The sequence below is a fragment of the Aethina tumida genome, chromosome 4, assembly GCF_024364675.1.
Source record: "Aethina tumida isolate Nest 87 chromosome 4, icAetTumi1.1, whole genome shotgun sequence".
Lineage (NCBI taxonomy): Eukaryota > Metazoa > Arthropoda > Insecta > Coleoptera > Nitidulidae > Aethina > Aethina tumida.
In genome coordinates this window covers 5580738-5605635 of record NC_065438.1, presented here as the reverse complement: position 1 = coordinate 5605635, position 24898 = coordinate 5580738, and the positions used below count along the sequence as shown (strand labels likewise).

General features: G+C 22.2%; 1 protein-coding gene across 1 annotated transcript in view; it reads left to right on the top strand.

Annotated features, from left to right (window-relative positions):
- The window catches only part of LOC109607668 (relaxin receptor 2), a 65279-nt gene that overhangs the window by 18727 nt on the left and 21654 nt on the right, over positions 1-24898 (top strand). The window contains exons 2-6 of the mRNA XM_049967023.1: positions 11101-11244; positions 17655-17850; positions 17940-18014; positions 24546-24617; positions 24706-24777. Of these exons, the coding sequence (XP_049822980.1) occupies positions 11101-11244; positions 17655-17850; positions 17940-18014; positions 24546-24617; positions 24706-24777 (559 nt within the window). The remainder of the gene's footprint in view (positions 1-11100; positions 11245-17654; positions 17851-17939; positions 18015-24545; positions 24618-24705; positions 24778-24898) is intronic.

Sequence of the window (24898 nt, the reverse complement as noted above, 5' to 3'; positions counted from 1 at the left end):
TTTCTTTAGGCTAAGTTCCTCAAATGTCATATGAACAGCTAATCCTTTACTCAAAATTTCTCGGTCAATCATTGTGTCATGTTGCTAACAATAATCCGGTAAAAAGTGAAACAATACTTCAAGAGAGATATTATAAATTTCAACAACAGCCTAAATTTGTTAGGTACTGTTTATACTCATCTGTCCCATGCCAGTCATAACAACAACATTAGAAAATCGTTTACCATTAAGCTTAAGTGATATAGATTTTTTAATGAGCGAACATTCCGACCCGGAATCAAAACAAAATGAAAACTTCTCACCCTTATGTTTTAAAGTGGCTGCAGGTGTGTTTACCAAACACATATTGACGCGACGCTCGGTACTTGATCCCTTCGACTACGGATTGGCGTCTAAGTGGTTGGGTACAGTACAACGTGATGCAAAGTGTCCCTGTCGTCCACACTTGAAACAGGCAATCGATGGCTTCGTTGAATTTGGTCCATTGAATGATGGGTGTCCACTCGAGGTACTGGGTCTCGACATCTGGTTCTCATCATTTCTTGAGCTCCGACACTTGTCCGATTTATGACCCAATTTCCCACAATTGTAACATATTGTTGAAGCCATTGGTAAATTAGGCTTTTTATTGGGGTTGTGGTCGAGGTCGTTCGTCGTTGATTTCCTTTTCATATAAGAAAAAACGGTCAGTTCTTTTAGCAGTTTAGCTCTTGTATCGATGTCGGAGGTAATCGCAAGTCGACGAGTCCTGGGTTCGAATGATGCGATATGTGCAAGAACCGCACTCGCTAGAATTTCTTCTCTTGTCAGATTCGAACACCTAGTCATTAGCGACGTCATTTGGCGAGCTGCATACGATGCAAGACATTCATCATCCTTTGGCTTATTGTTTAGGAAATTTAGAAAAACAGTCGCTGTTGTTTCGGGACAATGATATCTTGACGCAAAAATGTCTTTAAATTCCGACCACGTCATCTCCGGGTATGTCACTTTTGATAGCCAAGAGGATGCTTGACCCCTTAAAGCTTTACTAAGCAAAATTATCAAGGGAGCACCACTCATTGATTTGTCCGAAATGCACATATCTGCCGTCGAGATCCAAGCTTGTGCATCAGCGTTCTCTGTATCCGGATCAAACTCTGGCAATTCTACACTGACCTGATTCGACGGTGGCCGCAGAGCTTGTAGAAGAGCCAAAAAGTTCCTATTTTGTTGTTCCAATAAAGACTCCCACTTCACTTCACTTCCACCAGATCCAGATCCTGATCCTGATTCAAATCTTGATTCAGATCCCACTTCTGATGTCGCAGCGCGGTCAGGATTATCGGCCATTTCGAATATTAAATAACACGCAAATAGTCCTTACAATGTAATTGAACTAACAGGCACAGGATTACAACTAATAGTCAAACAATTAGGTAGGAGTCGTATGAAACGCGGTGATCCCGACGGTTATGCCAAGCCAAGACTTCTACGCAGCTTCCCTGACGGAGCTTAACTGTCCGCCCTCGCAGGTCTCCTCTACCGTCACCCTCGGTTCGAGTACCATCCCCTGCTTAGCACTTCCGCTGATTCCACCCAAGTACTATAAGTATGCAACCCATAGTACTACTTGCGTTTCACATGAACCCTCCGACAAATATATTAATTTAGCAGTGTTTTATACAATATTATAAAAATACTATTATTCTTATTCTATAAAATGTTACTTATATTTTTCAGAATTGATCTAGACATAAATACAGAAACTTTAAATTTGAAAGGGACGTCTAATATATACTTATTATAGTTTATTGACACAAATTAATTATTAAAAACAAGGTTACTTAGTTATTACTAACGGTGTAAACAATATATTTGATTCAATTACATATTATGGTTAACATGAGACTTATCCGTAACAGTTGAAACCTCCTGTCAATACAAATTAAGTATTTATAAACAATAGTGACGTGCATTGATATTTTTAAATGAGCCTTTAAACTTTGAAATATTTTGATTTAATCCGTGCAATTATTGTATAATTCAAAAGTCGACAACCAGAGGATTCTTTAGTGCCAATTAATCCGTATTTTCTACTAATATCAAATTGATGATCCACTTAAGGCATTTTTTAAATAGTTTATTTGTTTGTATCAAAATTGCTATAAGGAAAAGTAATATAATTATAAAACATAAAAGAAAGTTGCACTTATTGTTAACGGTGTGAACGGACTTTTTTTCATGTATTCTTAAAAGCCGATTTGACCCTATGGGATATCTTATCCGCAACAATTCGAACTTCCACTTACCCTTCTACAAAAACTTGTATTTGCTGGAATACTTGTTAAGAGATACTGGTGAGATGTAACTTACATTGGCTATACTTAATATTAAATATACCGTTCCATTTAGATTATTGTAATATTTTTAAGTGAATATTTAAATTTTGGATTATTTTATTTATACTTATTTGATAAATTAAATTAAAATTTAGAATTTTAAAGTGAAAATAGTCCTTCATTGTATTGCAACAGATAAACATAATTATCTTAAAAAACATACATATTCAGATAGGATCAATTATTTTAGAAATATATATTCCAATTTTATTATTATACATTGTAGAAAGTAAATAACAAATATATTCTAAAGAAACAATTTTTGTGTGAATATTGTAAATCAATTTTTTCAAAGAAATCTCCCTTCGTCAAAATTTAGTTGAATTTTATTCTGGGTTGTGCACTTTGGTCGCATTCAAAAGTAAAATTTCTTATTCCAGGATTTATTTTGTAGACATTTTCCTTAAGAAAGCACGTTCTTTTCAGGAAGAGTTTTGTACATTGAAAAGACACCAATTGCATGTCAGTAATTCTGTTCTATAAATCGATCGTTCAACGCAAATTTATGTATAAATATAACCTGAATTGTTTAAAAGTTTCTGTTTTAAATGTCTAAGGATATTTATTAAAAGGGTTTAAAAGAAGCTTGACTATAACGAACAACAAATTTATATTGGGTATATTTATTAAATTACAACAATAAATTACTCAAGATTGGTTATGTTTAGTTTATTTTAATTGTAATTATTAAATGAATATGGTCAAACTATAATAGAGTTGTTAGAATTGGTTTAATTCAATATTATAATTTATTTTAAAATCTTATTTTATTGATAATAAATAAATTAAAAGATTTAATAAAAAGAAAAGAAAGTTACAGTTATTGTTAGATGGTTTATCAACATATATTTTGCACAATCATCGTTATTATTAATGTTCCGCATTTTGATGCATCTTATCCGTAACAATTCGAACTCCCAAAAGGTTTTAATATGAATTTGTATTTATCCAAAGTAAGTATGAGGTGCAATAAGAATTTGTTATAATTAACTACAAATATTTTCAATATTTTTAACTGTATATTTAAGTGTTGAATTATTTTAATTATAATTATTAAAAAAAAAAAACAAATTAAAATTTCATGTTTTAAAATTTTAGAGTGACATTTGTCTTTCATTGTACTGCAGATAAAAAAAATATATTAAAAATATGTAAATTTCAGGAAATAATAAGAAAAAGGAAGTCTAAGTTCAATTTGTTTTTAAATTTTTGATACATGTTCTGTAAGTAAAGTAAAAACTAATTTATGTAAATAATAACATAAATGTGTTCAAAAGAAATAATTTTTGTATGGATATTATAATTCAATTTTCTCAAAGAAATCTCCCTTCATCAAAATTTAGTTGAATTCTATTCTGGGTTGTGCACTTTGGTCGCATTCAAAAGTAAAATTTCATATTCGAGGATTTATTTTGTAGACATTTTAGCACGTTCTTTTCAGGAAGACTTTTTGTACATTGAAAATACTCCATTTACGTGTCAGTAATTCTGTTCTATAATTTGATCCTTCAGCGCAATTTTATGTATAAATATAACCTGAATTGTTTTAAAATTTAATTGGATTCCCGGTGGTTCACCTGATTACTTGCTATTAAAAGTTTCAGTTTTAGATTTATTAATTATTAAGGCCATTCATTCAAAGGATTTAAATGGAGCTTGCTGTTACGATCTACAAATTTATATTAGGTATATTTATTGAATTACTACAATAAATTACTCAAGATTGATTATAATAAGTTTATTTCAAATTGTAATTTTTAATTCAGAGTTGTTATTAATATTATATATTGTAATTTATTTTATAGATAAAAAATAAATTAAAAGATGATTTTCCAAAAAGGAAGGTACTGTAATTAAAAAAAAAAGAAAGTTAATAGTTATTGTTAACAGTATCAACGTATATTTGTACATAATTCCATATTATCTTTTTGCCTTTTGATATATCTTATCCGTAACAATTGAAACTTCCCAATTAATTTTACACATGCGCAATTATTTATCCAAAGTAAACTTTTACAGACACTGGTGAGGTGTAACATGAATTTGTTATAATTAGTGCCACATATTCTTTTCTCTTTATGTTTTTGACTGTTTTTATGTGAATATCTAAATTTTGAATTATTTTATTTACAATTATTTAATAAAACAAATTAAAATTTCATGTTTTCAAAATTTAAAGTAAAATTTTTCTTTCATTGTGCTGCAGAGGAAATCAAATATTTCAAAATTATATAAATTTTAGATTTGTTTTTAAATTTTTGATACATCAGTTCAGTTTTATATGATTATACACTGTAGAAAATCATTTATGTTAATAATAAATGTGTTATGAAGAAATGATTTTTGTGTGAAAATAGTAATTAAATTTTCTCAAAGAAATCTCCCCTCGTCAAGATTAAGTTGAATTCTATTATGGGTTGTGCACTTTGGCAGCATTCAAAAGTAAAATTTCATATTTCAGGTTTGCTTTTCAGGAAGAGTTATTGTACATTGAAAAGGCTTCATTCGCGTGTCAGTAATTCTGTTCTATAATTCGATCCTTCAGCGCAATTTTATGTATAAATATAACCTGAATTGTTTTAAAATTTTATTGGTCTCCTGGTGGTTCACCCTATTACTTGAAAGTTTCTGTTTTAAATTACTAAGGTTATTCATTCAGAGGATTTAAATGGAACTTGCTGTAGTGAACTACAAATTTATATTGGGTATATTTATTAAAATACAACAGTAAATTACTCAAGTTTGATTATGATAAGTTTATTTCAAATTGTAATTTTTAATTGAATGTGGTCAAACACTATTATAGAGTTGTTAGAATTGTTTTATTATTAAATATTATAATTTATTAGAGAATCATGTTTATTAATAAAAAATAATTTAAAAGAAAGTTACAGTTATTGTTAACGGTATCAACGTATATTTATATGTTTCTTTTTTATTAAGTTTAATAGGGCTTTGATACATCTTATCCGTAACAATTCGAACTCCCTACTAATTTTGCTAATGAGCATGTATTTATCCAAAGTAAGTATTTGTAGACAATGGTGAGGTGTAACATGAATTTGTTATAATTAACGACAAATATTCTTTTATCTTTACGTTTTTCCGATGTTTTTAAGTGAATATTTAAATTTTGATTTATTTTAATTATAATTCTTTAACAACACAAATAAAGATTTCATATTTTAAAATGTAAGAATGAAAAAAAAAAATTTTCAGGAAGACATTTTGTACACTGATAAGACTTCATTTGTGTGTCAGTAATTCTGTTCTATAATTCGACTCTTCAGCGCAAATTTATGTAAAAATATAACCTGAATTATTTTAAAATTTAATTGCTCTCGTGGTGGTTCACCTGATTACTTGCTGTTAAAAGTTTTTGTTTTAAATTTCTAAGGGTATTCATTCAGGAGGATTTAAATGAAGTTTTCTATAACGAACAACAAATTTATATTGGGTACATTTACTTAAATACTACAATAAATTACTCCACACTGAGTACAATTAAATTTAATTGACAATTAATTTAAATTGTATTTTTTAATTGAATGGGTTGGTAAATTGGTTTAATATGAAATTTTGTAATTTATCTGAAAATCCATATTTTTAATAACAATAAAAAAATAAATTAAAAGATGTAATTTATTTTCTGAGTATAAAAATCTGGTTATCATAATTTGAACAAACCCCAGAACCGTGGTATGTTTTAAAATCGTGTAATCAGACGTGAAATTTCCTATTTCAATGTATAAGATTTTCTGTTATCAAGACATTTCAAAACACTTTTTCACATATTATTCATACAAGGAAAATTGAATATTTTTTTGTGAGGATATAGGTTTAATAAATAATAATTGTCAAAGATATTATAATATTACAGGAAAATATACTGTAATTTAAAAATTGTACGACTTCCTCATCTAACAGTTTCAGTTTTCAAATAATTAATAAAATATTCATATTGAAAAATTATATGTAACATTTTATGGACTCGGAATATCTAATATAATTCTTTATAATAAAGTATAAAACAACATTTTAACATTTTGAATTAAAATTATAATTATATTATTTTTGGGTAAATTTATAATTTGTAAGAAAGCCCATTTAAAATTTTAATTCAATCTGAATTGATAATTAAGCTTTTCCACACAAAACCAAAAAAACCAATTAGAAAATGAAAAGAGATAATCCCACAATCTTTGATCTGTTAAAGAAAACGTGGGAATAAACTTTTAATGATATTGTATTTCAATTAACTTTCCAAGAAAGAAAATGCACGAACTTTCTTTTTATATTTGTGTTTAATTAACTGTCTTTACGTCACACAAAACATGAACTTTACAAAATCTAATATGTATGAAAATGTGGGCCTGAAAACAGATAAATACATAAATGTATAAAACTACACGATCCCTTTTAAAAACCCTTCGATTCGATACGTGAAGCTAATAAACAATGAACATTTTCCGATACGGTTAAAGATTATGGTATTTGAAGTTTTCTAATTTAAACTTGATTCATTTCGTTAACTGAAATTCATTTTTGCATTATTTAACGGGCGACAAGAGAATATTAATCTTTAACTCGTGACGAAAGTGTGTGCTAAAAATAAACTAATTTCCCATTTAAAATTTCCCTTGTAATTCAAAGTAAACTTAATTACCGACTTTTGTGTTCGACTGAAACTTGTGTGAATAAGATACTTTGTTTGGATATTTTATGAAATGTCACGGTGACAAAGTGTTAATAATACAAGTTTATAAATCTGTTTAAGTACGTTTCGCAGCTACTAAACCGTCGGTTTACGTAATGGGCATAAATTAATTTTATTTATAAACATTTTCCTCAATTGAACATAACAAAAATAAACCGTTAAATAGGCAAAAAAACTCGATGATGGTTCTTTGAATAATATTTTCTTGAATACGGATATAAATATTTCACTTATCACATCACAGAAGCAAAGTTAGTTCACCACAAATATAAAATCACATACAGTGGTGACCAAACAAAACTGATTTTTTATTAAAAAGTAAAAGAAAATCCTGTAATAATCATTGTGATTAATGGACCAATCTTACAGTAAATTAGATTTGTATAGATTTGCCATAGACTATGGAAAACATTAAGTAACACTTGTAACAAGTAAATCCCATACTTCTTTCCACCACTGTACTTAGACCAGTTAATTTTTGTTAAAATGTTATAGGCAAAAGTTGTCGTTTATTTAATGTGAATTGTAAAAATAATATTAATTTACAATTGTTGTTTCATGTGTGTATAATTAAAATAAGGAAAAATATTTAGAATGTGTATTTTACTGAATCAGAATTAAAAACGTCACTCAACAAGTTTTTTAAAAGTAGCAATCAGCATCAGGCAAAAGACAAATTAGTGTGTCTAGTTGTCCCGCAAGTAAGATCCGAATTAACCCGCTATTATTTATCGCTCATCCTCCACACTTAATTAAGGAAGCCATTCGCCTTTAAATGCGTACGCTCAAATTAAATTTAAACTGGGATTAGTGTATATTTAGTCGGTAGGCCTGTTTCGAGCGATAAACTTTACAGTCGTAACGTTCGAGGTGTCTTGATTTACGCCCTAATTTGTTTACATATAGGACCAATGTCGGAGGTCAGGATCCTCTTTGCCCACAGTCAAGTTCCATCGAACCGGCGACTAATTAATGGCTGTTCGAAATGACGGTTTTTTTTTCAATTAAATCGAACTCGAAACGCACTTCGGGTTGATAACTCGACAGTTTTTGTTGTGACGCTTAAGAAACTGTCTGCAGGGTGAGGGGTGGAGATATTAATTGGATAGATATTTTCTGATGTAATTAACGAAACATTAATTAATTCGATGTAATAAATTTTTCGTTCAAAAAAAAAAAAAAAAAAAAATAGAAATAATATATTATATACTAGACATTTAATTAAACATAATAAAAATTAAAATAATAATAATATTTTGTAATTTATTTAAATTTTGATTTTAAAAATATTATTTTTATATATGAAATTAGTCAGTAATCAATAATTTATATAAATCAATGTTATAAATTATAATTCATTTTAAGTTGATTGAAAATAAATTTCAATTAAACATAAACATTTAAATGATAGTCTAAAAATATTATTTATTATTAATTTTTAATTTAAATGTATGTAATTAAACATGTTTTATAATTTCTTTTATAAATCTTTAAGAAATTATTAAAAATTTCCATTCTTTAATTAAATTCAATAATAATAAATAAAAATAATAATTAAAAATATAAAAATATATAATTTTTAAAATATATTTAAACTTTGAATTTGAAAATATTATTTTTAAAGTTAAAATTTGTCTATAATCAATAATTTATACAAATTGAAGAAACCAATGTTTTTAATTATAATTTATTTTAAGTTGATAAAAATAAATTTCAATTAATGTAATAAAAATTTAAATAATAGCGTAAACTTATTATTTATAATTAATTTTTCTGTATTTAAATATATGTTGGTAACATATTTTTTTGGTTTATTAATCAATCAAGTTTTACAACTTCTTTTATAAATCTTTAAGAATTAATTAATTGTTTATACAATAATAATAAGTAAATAATAATTAAAAATATTAGAAATTATAATTTTTAAAATTTATTTAAATTTTGATTTTAGAAATAATATTTTTAAATTTAAAATTTGTCAATAGTTTATATAAATTAAAGGTATCAATGTTTTAAATTATAATTAATTTTAAGATGATAAACAATTAAATTTAACTTAAATATAATAAAAATTTGAATAACAACCTAAAATTATAATTTATAATTAATTTTTCTGTATTTAAATATATGTTGGTGTGGTATTTTTTAAATTTATTCTTTTTAGAATTGACATTTTTAATATTTAAAGAAGTTTTATAACTTCTTTATAACTCTTTAAAAACTTATTAAAAATTTCCATTGTTTATGCATTAATAATAAATAAATAATAATTAAAAATATTAAAAAATACAATTTTTATAATTTATTTAAATTTTGATTATGAAAATATTATTTTTGAATTTAAAATTTGTTAATAATCAATAATTTATTTAAATTGAAGGAATCAATGTTTTAAATTACAATATAATTCATTCTAAGTTGATAAACAATTAAATTTCAATTAAATGTAATAAAAATTTGAATAATAGTCTAAAATTATTATTTATAATTGATTTTTCTGTATTTAAATATACGTATATTATCATATTTTTTAAATTTAGTCTTTTCAGAATTAATAATTTTAATTATTAAATAAATTTTATAACTTTTATAAATATTTAAGAAATTATTAAAAATTTTCATTGTTTATATAATAATAATAATAATAAGTAAATAATAATTAAAAATATTAGAAAATATAATTTTTAAAATTTATTTAAATTTTGATTTTGAAAATATTACTTTTAAATTTAAAATTTGTCAATAAGCAATAATTTATATAGATTGAAAGAATCAATGTTTTAAATTATAATTCATTTTAAGTTGATAAACAGTTAAATTTCAATTAAATGTAATAAAAATTTGAATAAAAGCTTAAAATTATTAATTATAATTAATTTTTCTGTATTTAAATATATGTTGTATGGTATTTTTTAAATTTACTCTTTTCAGAATTAATAATTTTAATAATTAAACTAATTTTATAACTTCTTTTATAAATCTTTAAGAACTTAGAATTTATATTGTTTATACAATAATAATAATAAGTAAATAATAAATAAAATTTATTTAAATTTTTATTTTGAATTTATTATTTTAAAATTTGTCAATAATCAATAATTTTATAAATTGAAGGAATCAATGTTTTAAATTATAATTCATTTTAAGTTGATAAACAATAAATTAAAACAATTAAATTTCAATTAGAGTATTTAAGAAATTATTAAACATTTTCATTGTTTAATTGAATACAATAAAAATAAGTAAATAATAGTTAAAAATATAAAAAATATTTTTATTAAATCATTAAAAATTTCATATTTTAATTAAATTTTTCGTAATTAAATTATTTATTAACCACATTATTAATTTAAATATTTTTTATAAATTAAAGAAGTATTTTATTATGAGTGAAACAAATTTAATATGTATAACAATTATAATAACTACTTTTTTTAATTTCATACTTAAAATGGCTATAAATTGTGAAACATTTTAATTATCTTCTCCTTTCTTTACCCATTTCGTACTGAAATTTTCCAACACTCTCAGCAGTGTATTTACTCACATAGATCGAATTCCTTTTTATACTACTTCCAGTGTGAGTTATTTCCGATATGGGCCCAATTAAAGTAGTGCACAGTACATCATAATTAAATTAAAATTCCTTCGCACGTAGCCGTTGCGTTCAACGGGCCCAATTCCGTTTTGATTACGTGCCCGTAAGTCGTGATGTGTGTGGTAATTACCCGGACCCTCGTGCCAACTGAGGGTAAAGGAAACACTGTTACCAAGAGAGTCCACTTAAACCCGGTTCTAATTGTAATTGCCGCAAACTTCTCACCCTTATCAAACGGGTTGTTTTCACGTTGACGTCAAACCTTCGATTCGATTTCAATCTTGTCGGATTTTTATTTTTACTTTTTTTTTTATCGTCGATCGGACAATTTAAATTTAGTTCGTTGGTTTTTAAGTGGAAAAATGTGGTACTTGAGATGATTTAATTGGTTTTGTTTGTTGCAGAGCCGATTTATCTCGACGAAAGGAAGATATGCGTGGATGGGTATTTTCTGTGCTCAAACGACACCAGATTTTTGTGCGTGCCTGGATACAAGATATGCGACAAGACGAAGGATTGTCCGGATGGAAGTGACGAAACGAATTGTGGTAATAATAACTTTAGTATTAAACGTAACAGATTAACAATATGGTATAGTAACACTTGGTGTGTTTGACTGTAACATATAATGAAAATTTATAATTCCTACCCTTACACAACAATAAGGTGCGTAATATACAACCACTAATTTCCACTTCATTATTCCTCAGATAACATATTAAGTTAATTTTCCAAGTAATATATTAATGGGTAACCGAATTAAAATTAGAAGAGAAAACTTTTAGAAATCATTTTTTCCTGTTAATTTAAGTTAAAATCTGTTTTATTTTCTGGATTCTTTATTCTGGTAGAAATTTTTATTTTAAAATTTGTCTTCTGATTCGAAGAAGAAACTTTATTAATTATATATTTTAATTATATATTTTCGTCTTAAATACAACACAATTAGTTTATGTATTTTTTAAGTATATTTTATAAATATACAAAATTTCAAGGAAAAGTTTATTTAAAAATAATAAAATTACTAATTTTTCGATAAATAATTCTTAATAAATTGTTGCTTTAATTAAAAGTAATCAGAACATTATCAAACAACATTCTTTGTTTAAAAATTGAACATTTTTTTATAGAAATTACTTTTCCCTGTTTAATAAAATTTAATTTAACTGAAAAACTGTTATTTTCTTCATTCTTTATTGTTAAATTTTTGGTAAAAAGTTTTATTTTAAAATTTGTCTTCTGATTCGAAGAAGCTTTATTAATTATATATTTTCGACTTAAATAAAACACATTTAGTTTATGTATTTTTTGAATTCATGTTATAAATATACAAAATTTGAAGCAAAAATTTATTTAAAAATAATAAAATTACTAAATTTTCTATAAATAGTTCTTAATAAATTGTTGCTTTGATTTAAAGTAATCAGAACTTTATCAAACAACATTTTTTGTTTAAAAATTGAACATTTTTTTATAGAAATTATTTTTTCCTGTTTAGTAAAATTTAATTTAACTGAAAAACTGTTATTTTCTTCATTCTTTATTGTTAAATTTTTGGTAAAAAGTTTTATTTTAAAATTTGTCTTCTGATTCGAAGAAGCTTTATTAATTATATATTTTCGACTTAAATAAAACACATTTAGTTTATGTATTTTTTGAATTCATTTTATAAATATACAAAATTTGAAGCAAAAATTTATTTAAAAATAATAAAATTACTAATTTTTGGATAAATAATTCTTAATAAATTGTTGCTTTGATTAAAAGTAATCAGAACTTTATCAAACAACATTTTTGTTAAAAAATTGAACATTTTTTATAGAAATTATTTTTTCCTGTTTAATAAAATTTAATTTAACTGAAAAACTGTTTTATTTTCTTCATTCTTTATCGTTAAATTTCTGGTAAAATTTTTTATTTAAAAATTTGTCTTCTGATTCGAAGAACAAACTTTATTAATTATATATTTTCGTCTTATATAAAACACAATTAGTTTATGTGTTTTTGAGTACTTTTTATAAATATACAAAATTTCCAGCAAAAATTTATTTAAAAATAATAAAATTATTGAATTTTCGATAAATAATTCTTAATAAATTATTGCTTTGATTAAAAGTAATCAGAACTTTATCAAACAACATTTTTTGTTTAAAAATTGAACATTTTTTTTATAGAAATTATTTTTTCCTGTTTAATAAAATTTAATTTAACTGAAAAACTGTTTTATTTTCTTCATTCTTTATCGTTAAATTTTTGGTAAAAATTTTTATTTGAAAATGAGTCTTCTGATTCGAAGATAAAACTTTATTAATTATATATTTTCGTCTTATATAAAACACAATTAGTTTATGTGTTTTTGAGTACTTTTTATAAATATACGAAATTTCAAGCAAAAATTTATTTAAAAATAATAAAATTATTGAGTTTTCGATAAATAGTTCTTAATAAATTGTTGGTTTCATTAAAAGTAATCAGAACTTTATCAAACAACATTTTTTTTTTTAAATTGAACATTTTTTATAGAAATTATTTTTTCCTGTTTAATAAAATTTAATTTAACTGAAAAACTGTTTAATTTTCTTCATTCTTTATCGTTAAATTTCTGGTAATAATTTTTATTTGAACATTTGTCTTCTGATTCGAAGAAGAAACTTTATTAATTAAATATTTTTGTCTTATATAAAACACAATTAGTTTATGTGTTTTTGAGTAATTTTTATAAATATACAAAATTTCCAGCAAAAATTTATTTAAAAATAATAAAATTATTGAATTTTCGATAAATAATTCTTAATAAATTATTGCTTTGATTAAAAGTAATCAGAACTTTATCAAACAACATTTTTTGTTTAAAAATTGAACATTTTTTTTATAGAAATTATTTTTTCCTGTTTAATAAAATTTAATTTAACTGAAAAACTGTTTTATTTTCTTCATTCTTTATCGTTAAATTTTTGGTAAAAATTTTTATTTGAAAATGAGTCCTCTGATTCGAAGATAAAACTTTATTAATTATATATTTTCGTCTTATATAAAACACAATTAGTTTATGTGTTTTTGAGTACTTTTTATAAATATACGAAATTTCAAGCAAAAATTTATTTAAAAATAATAAAATTATTGAGTTTTCGATAAATAGTTCTTAATAAATTGTTGGTTTCATTAAAAGTAATCAGAACTTTATCAAACAACATTTTTTTTTTTTAAATTGAACATTTTTTATAGAAATTATTTTTTCCTGTTTAATAAAATTTAATTTAACTGAAAAACTGTTTTATTTTCTTCATTCTTTATCGTTAAATTTTTGGTAAAAATTTTTATTTGAAAATGAGTCTTCTGATTCGAAGATAAAATTTTATTAATTATATATTTTCGTCTTATATAAAACACAATTAGTTTATGTGTTTTTGAGTACTTTTTATAAATATACAAAATTTCAAGCAAAAATTTATTTAAAAATAATAAAATTACTAATTTTTCGATAAATAATTCTTAATAAATTATTGCTTTGATTAAAAGTAATCAGAACTTTATCAAACAACATTTTTTGTTTAAAAATTGAACATTTTTTTTATAGAAATTATTTTTTCCTGTTTAATAAAATTTAATTTAACTGAAAAACTGTTTTATTTTCTTCATTCTTTATCGTTAAATTTTTGGTAAAAATTTTTATTTGAAAATGAGTCTTCTGATTCGAAGATAAAACTTTATTAATTATATATTTTCGTCTTATATAAAACACAATTAGTTTATGTGTTTTTGAGTACTTTTTATAAATATACGAAATTTCAAGCAAAAATTTATTTAAAAATAATAAAATTATTGAGTTTTCGATAAATAGTTCTTAATAAATTGTTGGTTTCATTAAAAGTAATCAGAACTTTATCAAACAACATTTTTTTTTTTTTAAATTGAACATTTTTTATAGAAATTATTTTTTCCTGTTTAATAAAATTTAATTTAACTGAAAAACTGTTTAATTTTCTTCATTCTTTATCGTTAAATTTCTGGTAATAATTTTTATTTGAACATTTGTCTTCTGATTCGAAGAAGAAACTTTATTAATTAAATATTTTTGTCTTATATAAAACACAATTAGTTTATGTGTTTTTGAGTAATTTTTATAAATATACAAAATTTCCAGCAAAAATTTATTTAAAAATAATAAAATTATTGAATTTTCGATAAATAATTCTTAATAAATTATTGCTTTGATTAAAAGTAATCAGAACTTTATCAAACAACATTTTTTGTTTAAAAATTGAACATTTTTTTTATAGAAATTATTTTTTCCTGTTTAATAAAATTTAATTTAACTGAAAAACTGTTTTATTTTCTTCATTCTTTATCGTTAAATTTTTGGTAAAAATTTTTATTTGAAAATGAGTCCTCTGATTCGAAGATAAAACTTTATTAATTATATATTTTCGTCTTATATAAAACACAATTAGTTTATGTGTTTTTGAGTACTTTTTATAAATATACGAAATTTCAAGCAAAAATTTATTTAAAAATAATAAAATTATTGAGTTTTCGATAAATAGTTCTTAATAAATTGTTGGTTTCATTAAAAGTAATCAGAACTTTATCAAACAACATTTTTTTTTTTAAATTGAACATTTTTTATAGAAATTATTTTTTCCTGTTTAATAAAATTTAATTTAACTGAAAAACTGTTTTATTTTCTTCATTCTTTATCGTTAAATTTTTGGTAAAAATTTTTATTTGAAAATGAGTCTTCTGATTCGAAGATAAAATTTTATTAATTATATATTTTCGTCTTATATAAAACACAATTAGTTTATGTGTTTTTGAGTACTTTTTATAAATATACAAAATTTCAAGCAAAAATTTATTTAAAAATAATAAAATTACTAATTTTTCGATAAATAATTCTTAATAAATTATTGCTTTGATTAAAAGTAATCAGAACTTTATCAAACAACATTTTTTGTTTAAAAATTGAACATTTTTTTTATAGAAATTATTTTTTCCTGTTTAATAAAATTTAATTTAACTGAAAAACTGTTTTATTTTCTTCATTCTTTATCGTTAAATTTTTGGTAAAAATTTTTATTTGAAAATGAGTCTTCTGATTCGAAGATAAAACTTTATTAATTATATATTTTCGTCTTATATAAAACACAATTAGTTTATGTGTTTTTGAGTACTTTTTATAAATATACGAAATTTCAAGCAAAAATTTATTTAAAAATAATAAAATTATTGAGTTTTCGATAAATAGTTCTTAATAAATTGTTGGTTTCATTAAAAGTAATCAGAACTTTATCAAACAACATTTTTTTTTTTTTAAATTGAACATTTTTTATAGAAATTATTTTTTCCTGTTTAATAAAATTTAATTTAACTGAAAAACTGTTTAATTTTCTTCATTCTTTATCGTTAAATTTCTGGTAATAATTTTTATTTGAACATTTGTCTTCTGATTCGAAGAAGAAACTTTATTAATTAAATATTTTTGTCTTATATAAAACACAATTAGTTTATGTGTTTTTGAGTAATTTTTATAAATATACAAAATTTCCAGCAAAAATTTATTTAAAAATAATAAAATTATTGAATTTTCGATAAATAATTCTTAATAAATTATTGCTTTGATTAAAAGTAATCAGAACTTTATCAAACAACATTTTTTGTTTAAAAATTGAACATTTTTTTTATAGAAATTATTTTTTCCTGTTTAATAAAATTTAATTTAACTGAAAAACTGTTTTATTTTCTTCATTCTTTATCGTTAAATTTTTGGTAAAAATTTTTATTTGAAAATGAGTCCTCTGATTCGAAGATAAAACTTTATTAATTATATATTTTCGTCTTATATAAAACACAATTAGTTTATGTGTTTTTGAGTACTTTTTATAAATATACGAAATTTCAAGCAAAAATTTATTTAAAAATAATAAAATTATTGAGTTTTCGATAAATAGTTCTTAATAAATTGTTGGTTTCATTAAAAGTAATCAGAACTTTATCAAACAACATTTTTTTTTTTTAAATTGAACATTTTTTATAGAAATTATTTTTTCCTGTTTAATAAAATTTAATTTAACTGAAAAACTGTTTTATTTTCTTCATTCTTTATCGTTAAATTTTTGGTAAAAATTTTTATTTGAAAATGAGTCTTCTGATTCGAAGATAAAATTTTATTAATTATATATTTTCGTCTTATATAAAACACAATTAGTTTATGTGTTTTTGAGTACTTTTTATAAATATACAAAATTTCAAGCAAAAATTTATTTAAAAATAATAAAATTACTAATTTTTCGATAAATAATTCTTAATAAATTGTTGCTTTAATTAAAAGTAATCAGAACTTTATCAAACAACATTTTTGTTTAAAAATTAAACATTTTTTTATAGAAATTATTTTTTCCTGTTTAATAAAATTTAATTTAACTGAAAAACTGTTTTACTTTCTTCATTCTTTATCGTTAAATTTTTGGTAAAAATTTTTATTTGAAAATGAGTCTTCTGATTCGAAGATAAAACTTTATTAATTATATATTTCCGTCTTAATTAAAACACAATTATTTTATGTATTTTTGAGTATTTTTTATAAATATACAAAATTTCAAGCAAAAATTTACTTAAAAATAATAAAATTACTAAATTTTCAATAAATAGTTTTTAATAAATTGCAAAAAATTACATTTTTTAAGAATTGTACATACAAATTTATCTATTTCTACATTAATTAAAAGGCAAAACGAGAACCTGTCTGGATCAAAATGGCGAAACGAATTCCGCTAACTTCAACATTAAAATGACGAACAATACGGATCACAAACTTGTGGAGTGTAAAGCAGCAAGATAACAGAAAATTTATTACACCCACCCTTAAAACAACAACAAAGCGCATAATCTAAAGCCATTAATTTCCACGCGATTTTTCACCGCATAAATTACGAATCATCCACCGAGAACATTGTTGCAGACGACACGTTCAACTCGTACTACTTCGATCACATGTTCAGGAAGAACGCTGCGGCCGAACACGACGACCAGAACGGCACGTGCGACCTGCCCTACAACAGAACGGAGTGCAGCTGCAGGAGCCGCGATCTCTATTGTCACAATTTGAATTTAAGCGTCTCGCCTAGCTATTTGCCCCAAGCAAACATTGATATACTGTGAGTATTTCAACATACGACCCCCCGTTTGTGCGTTAACGTCCATAAAATATTTCGCTCACGTTTCCGATCGTCGTGTTTTGTTGCAGGGATTTCACCGGGAATAACTTTGCTGTTTTGTCAGCTGATTCGCTGCTGACTGTCCCGAAACAAGTTGAAAGGCTGTGAGTTATGTCATTACTTATTCTTTAGATTCTTTAGATTCTTCAGATTCTTCAGATTCTTCAGATTCTTCAGATTCTTGAGATTCTCTAGATTCTTTAGATTCTTTAGATTCTTTAGATTCTTCAGATTCTTTAGATTCTTTATATTCTTTAGATTCATTAGATTCTTCAGATTCTTCAGATTCTTTAGATTCTTTAGATTCTTTAAATTCTTTAGATTCTTTAGATTCTTTAGATTCTTTAGATTCTTCAGATTCTTTAGATTCTTTAGATTCTTTAGATTCTTTATATTCTTTATATTCTTTAGATTCTTTAGATTCTTTAGATTCTTTAGATTCTTTAGATTCTTTAGATTCTTTAGATTCTTTAGATTCTTTAGATTCTTTAGATTCTTTAGATTCTTTAGATTCTTTAGATTCTTTAGATTCTTTAGATTCTTTAGATTTTTTAGATTATTTAGATTATTTAGAGTATTTAGATTATTTAGATTGTTTAGATTGTTTAGATTATTTAGATTATTTAGAATCTTTAGATTCTTTGGATTATTACCTTTAACACCCTGTAACATAATCTAGTAAAGTAAAGTAAAATCTTGGTTTAGTTTTAATTGCTTGTTGATCGACAATTTTAATAAATTCAGTATTGATTTATTAAAGGCCTGAAATCAAAATGGGAATTATATTAAATTGTAACGAGGTGTCAGGTATCAAAAGCATCGACTTGATTGAAAGAATAAACAGGCGTGTAAACATCAATCGCAGTGTAATTTGAAATTCCCTTTAATTTGGCTTGTTATTTGTGTAAGTCGGGTCAGCCACAAGTGACACAATTTACAGTTTGTAATTTCAATGAAGAAGTAAATATCTTTGGACTTTTGTACGTTTATTTGATATCATATTATGGATTAATGAAGCCAATACAAGAAAAGTTTTTTATATTTGATAACAAGATGAATTGTATTATTATATTCATATTATTTTACCCTCAATCAAGATATGATTTTATAAAACTGACTGAAACATTTTTATTAATTAGAATCTGTCAAACTTTGCTTTATAATAAATAATTTAATTAAGATAAAAATTAAAAGATATATGTAATAAAGAAAATTTAAAATCAATATTCTGAAGAATTTTGTTACATTAATATACCTTCTTTGGTATTTTTATTGATTTTAATATAATTTTCTGCAAATGGTTTAACATAATTTTATTTCAATCAAAATATAATTTTATAAATTAGAATCACTCAAATTTTACTTTTTAAAAATTAAATAATAATTAGTTTTTTTATTTTAAAATACAATTAAATAATATACATAAGTAAGAAAATTGAAAATTAAAATTCAGAAGAATTATTTGCTTTAGTACATATTTTTTATTTTTGTAGTATTTTTATTGATTTTAATTTAATATCCTATAAGTAAATTGTAAATTGTAAATATTTCATATTATTTTGACTTCAATCAAAATATTGTTTTATGAAACTGATTGAAATACTTCTATCTGTTTAATTTCAACTTTTAACAATTAAATAATAAGAATTTTTTTGCTTTTATGTATTTTTTTTATTTTTTTTAAGGTATTTTTACTGATTTTAATGCAATATTCTGTAATTTTATAGTAATTGGATAACATAATTTTATTTCTAATAATTAATAAAAATATAAATTGTAAATATTTCATTTTATTTTGTCCTCAATCAAAATATTTTTATAAAACTAATTGAAACTCATTTATTAATGAGAATCTGTCAAATTTTACCTTTTAACAATTAAATAATAATATGTTTTTTATTTTAAAATATATAATTAAAAAATTGAAAATTAAAATTCAGAAGAATATTTTGTTTCAATACATTTTTTTTTTTACTTTTATAATATTTTTATTGATTTTAATTTAATATTTTGTAAGTAGTAAACATTATTTTTGTAATTAGTAACAACATAAATTGTAAATATTTCATATTATTTTTTTCTCAATGAAAATATTATTTTATAACACTGATTGGAATTCCTTTATTAATTATAATCTTACAAATTCTACCTTTTAACAATTAAACAACAATTATATTTTTTATTTTATAATAAAATTAAAAAATATATATAATTAAGAAAATTCAAAATTAAAATTCAGAAGAATTTTTTGCTTTAATACATATTCTTTTATTTTTTGTAGTATTTTTATTGATTTTAATTTAATATTCTGTAAATAGTTAACATAATTTTATTTCCTATAATTAATAACAACGTACATTATAAAAATTTCATTTTGCCCTCAATCAAGATATGATTGAAACACTTCTATTATCTGTCTAATTTCACCTTTTAACAATTAAATAATAATTAAATAACAGGATTTTTTTTTTGCTAATATGTATTTTTGTATTTTTTATGGTATTTTTATTGATTATAATGTAATATTCTGTAATTAGTTAACATAATTTTGTTTCTAATAATTAATAAAAATATTCATTGTAAATATTTCATATTATTTTGTCCTCAATTAAAATACTATTTTATAAAACTAACTGAAACTCTTTTATAAATTAGAATCTGTCAAATTTTACCTTTTAACAATAAAACCTTTTATTTATTTATTTTTTATTTTAAAATGAAGTTAAAATATATATAATTAAGAAAATTGAAAATTAAAATTCAGAAGAATATTTTGCTTTAATACATTTTTTTTTACTTTTTATAATATTTTTATTGATTTTAATGTAATATTTTATAAGTAGTAAACATTTTATAATTAGTAACAACATAAATTGTAAATATATCATATTATTTTATTCTCAATCAAAATATTATTTTTTAACACTGACTGAAACTCTTTTATTAATTATAATCCGTCAAATTTTACCTTTTAACCATTAAATAATAATTATTTTTTTATTTTAAAATAAAATTAAATAATACACATAATTAAGAAAATTGAAAATAAAAATTCAGAATAATTATTTACTTTAATACATATTCTTTTATTTTGTATAGTATTTTTATTGATTTGAATTTAATATTCTCTTAAGTAGTTAACATAATTTTATTTCTTTTAATTAATAATAACCTAAATTGTAAATATTTCATATAATTTTGCCCTCAATCAAGATATTATTTTATAAAAATTGACACTTATTATCTGTCTAATTAAATATTAAATATTATTAATTAGAATCTTTTAAATTAAATGGTTATTATTTTTTTTATTATTATTTTATAATCATTCATGCTTATTAATTATTATTTCTGTAATATGATTTTTTTATATTTTTTTAATTGAACACAAATCTGATATTGGGGTTTTCTTTTATAAAATGAATATTTCACAAATTAAATTAATTATTAATATCATCAAGTTTGTTTAGAATGAAAAAGTATAGTTCTTTATCCATAATTTCCTTAAAATATAATATTTTATAGGAAGTTATTATATTTTTATTATTGACAAACAAAGTTTCATTTAATGTAAAACCAATGGGAAAACCATAATTATCAAAGAGTAACAAGTTTTGAAACAAAAACCAACAAACTCATTTCACTTGTTAATTGAACCTAAACCAAACTACTAAAATCCAACCTCGGAAAAAAAAAACTTGATAAAACTTTTGTATATTTTACCGAAACAACTTGTTTGTGGATGAAAATAAAATTAATCATTTCGTCCGGAATTCCACTGGCATTCCGAGAGGCGTCGCTTGATTTATTTTCAATTTGTGTAAAACAATATCTTGAGTGCATCCGGCAGTCAGGACCGGCGTCTTGACGCGTCGGTAAAAAATGTGTCGTTAGTTGTCTGTTCCGGCCTTTGATCGGACAGTCGAATTGTAGCCTCACTGCAAACTGAACCGGAAACGGGAGTGCATCTGTTCGACTGGTTCGCCGGAGTTATTTGCGCAACGAAACATGTACATGTAATTTGTCGAACAAACAGGGACGCCTTTTTCGATGTAAATATTTGCCAAATGCCACGCAGTTTAATGTTTGCTTTACCTAATGTCACGGATGGTTTGTTTTTTATGAAAAATCCTTTTTTCGAGTTTTTGTAAAAGGGATGAAATTAATAGTGATGCTGTCACAAACAACATTCTTTATGGGATCGCTGTTAAAGGGAGAGGCCGTATTGTTTAGTAAAGTTGAAGGGCAAAATGTAAATTGCGGAAGTATGTAAAGCGGGTTTTAATTATAAAATAACTGTGTTCGTACGTTTAACAATATCCGATTTAGCTATTTAATTTTGGATTAAGAAACTCCGGGAACGTGAACATGAAAACAAACTGCGACTATTTGTATAATGAAATGTGTTTGATTGTTTTAATTTCTAGGAAATTTCTAATATTCCTTATTTAATTATATTAACGCAAATAATTGTACAATGCTAAAGCAAAGAAAGCCTTCTGAATTTATTTATTTAATTTTATCTACAAACACGTGTTTATCTTAAAATAATACAAAAATATAAAAATTATTTATACTTTCTTTTTCATTTTAAATTAAAAAATTAATTTCTATTCAATTTTAAGAAAAAAAATTGACAGATTCTAATTATTTATAATATTTCAATCAATTTTATAAAATAATATCTTGATTGAGTTAAAAATTATATGAAATATTTACAATTTATGTTGTTATCAAATATTAAAAATAAAAGTTTGTTAATTACTTAATATATTAAATTAAATTCAATGAAAGTGCGATAAAAAATAAATATATTTTAATTATACAATGCTAAAACAAAAAGTATTGAATTTCAATGTTCCATTTATTTAATTATATATATTTTTTAATTTTATTTAAAAAAATAATTAATATTTAATTATTTTAAGTGTAAATTTGACGAATTCTTATTATTAAAAGTATTTCAATGAATTTTATAAAATAATATTTTGATTGAGTACAAAATTATATGAAATATTTACAATTATATTTTTCTTTTTCATTTTAAAATAAAAAATTAATTTCTATAAAATTTTAAGAAAAAAATTGACAGATTCTAATTATTTATAATATTTCAATCAGTTTTTTAAAATAATATCTTGATTGAGTTAAAAATTATATGAAATATTTACAATTTATGTTGTTATCAAATATTAAAAATAAAAGTTTGTTAATTATTTAATATATTAAATTAAATTAAAAAATAAACAATATATTTTAATTGTACAATGCTAAAAAAAAATACTGAAATTCAATATTTCATTTATTTAATTATATTTATTTTTTAAATTTAAAAAAAAAAAAAATAAATAATATTTAGTTATTTTAAGTCTAAATTTAATTGAATTCATATTATTAAAAGTATTTCAATGAATTTTATAAAATAATATTTTGATTGAGTACAAAATTATATGAAATATTTACAATTTAAGTTGTTATAAAATATTAAAAATAAAATTGTATTAATTACATAAAGAATTTTAAATTAAATATAATATTATAAAAAGTAAAAAAAAATGTTTTAAATATGCTATACTATATCTTCTGAACTTTAATTTTTAATTTATTTAATATGTTTAATGTCCTTTAATTTTGTATTAAAATAAAAAAGATAATTAATGTAATTGTTTGAAGGCAGATTTTAATTAATAAATTTCTTGAGGACAAAATTGTATGAGATATTTACAGTTTATGTTATTATCAAATATTAGAAATAAAATTTTGTTAATTGCATAACGAATATTATATTAAACTAAATAAAAATACGGTAAAAAGTAAAAATAAAAATATTTTAAATGTGCTATGCTAAAGAAAAATGTCTTCTGAATTTTAATTTTTAATTTATTTATTATATGTTATATGTCCTTTAATTTTATATTCAAATAAAAAAAGATAATTAATATGTAATTGTTTGAAGGCAAAATTTGGCAGATTTTAATTAATAAAAACATGTCAAACAATTTTATGAAATAAAACTTTGATTGAGGACAAAATTATATGAAATATTTACAATTTTTATTGTTATCCAATATTAGAAATGAAATTTTATTAATCGCTTAACAAATATTAATTTAAATTCAATAAGATACGATAAAAAATAAAAATATATATATTTTAAATGTGCTATGTTAAAGTAAAACGTCTTCAAAACATTAATTTTTAATTTATTTAATATATGCGTTCTTTAATTGTATATTAAAAAATAAGGATAATCAATATTTAATTGTTATAAAAGTGTTTCAGTCAATTTTATAAAATAATATCTGTGATGCAAAATTAAGTGGCAAAATGATATAATTAACAATTAATTTGATATATTTTTTAAATTTACCCCATTTAATCTGCACGTTATAATATTGTTTACCCTTTTGGTTGATCTAAAAACTGATCAATTGGTGTTCAATTTCTAAGAAAAGAATTCATTTAATTAAACACTTCCAGTATGCAATACGAAGAGTAATTTTTGATTGAAATTCTTGTAACAAAATATCAAAGTAAATCAGGCACTTTTAATTTTAATCGAAACATCAAATAAAACATTAATTATATATTCTAAAAAATACATGTTTTTAAATATTAAATTTAATTCGTTTCAGGATTTTAAAGCACTGTAACATATGGAGAATTGAAGCAAAAACATTTTACAGACTCCACAATATAAATATGATGTAAGTTTTATTAGTAAAATGTGTCAACAAAGTTAATTAGTATTCTTCTATTTTCCCTAATTCTTAATAATGTTTGTATTGTTTTCAGTTATCTTGATAACAACGAACTGAAAAAATTTCCTAGTAATTTATTTCAGGAAGAAAATACACACAAACATCTGTAAGTATATTTATATTTTTTTTATAAAATTAATAAAATCAAAATTCATAAACATATTTTTGACTTGATAATGTTTCCATAAATAAAATTTTTGAAGTACTGTAAGTAAACTTTTATAAAA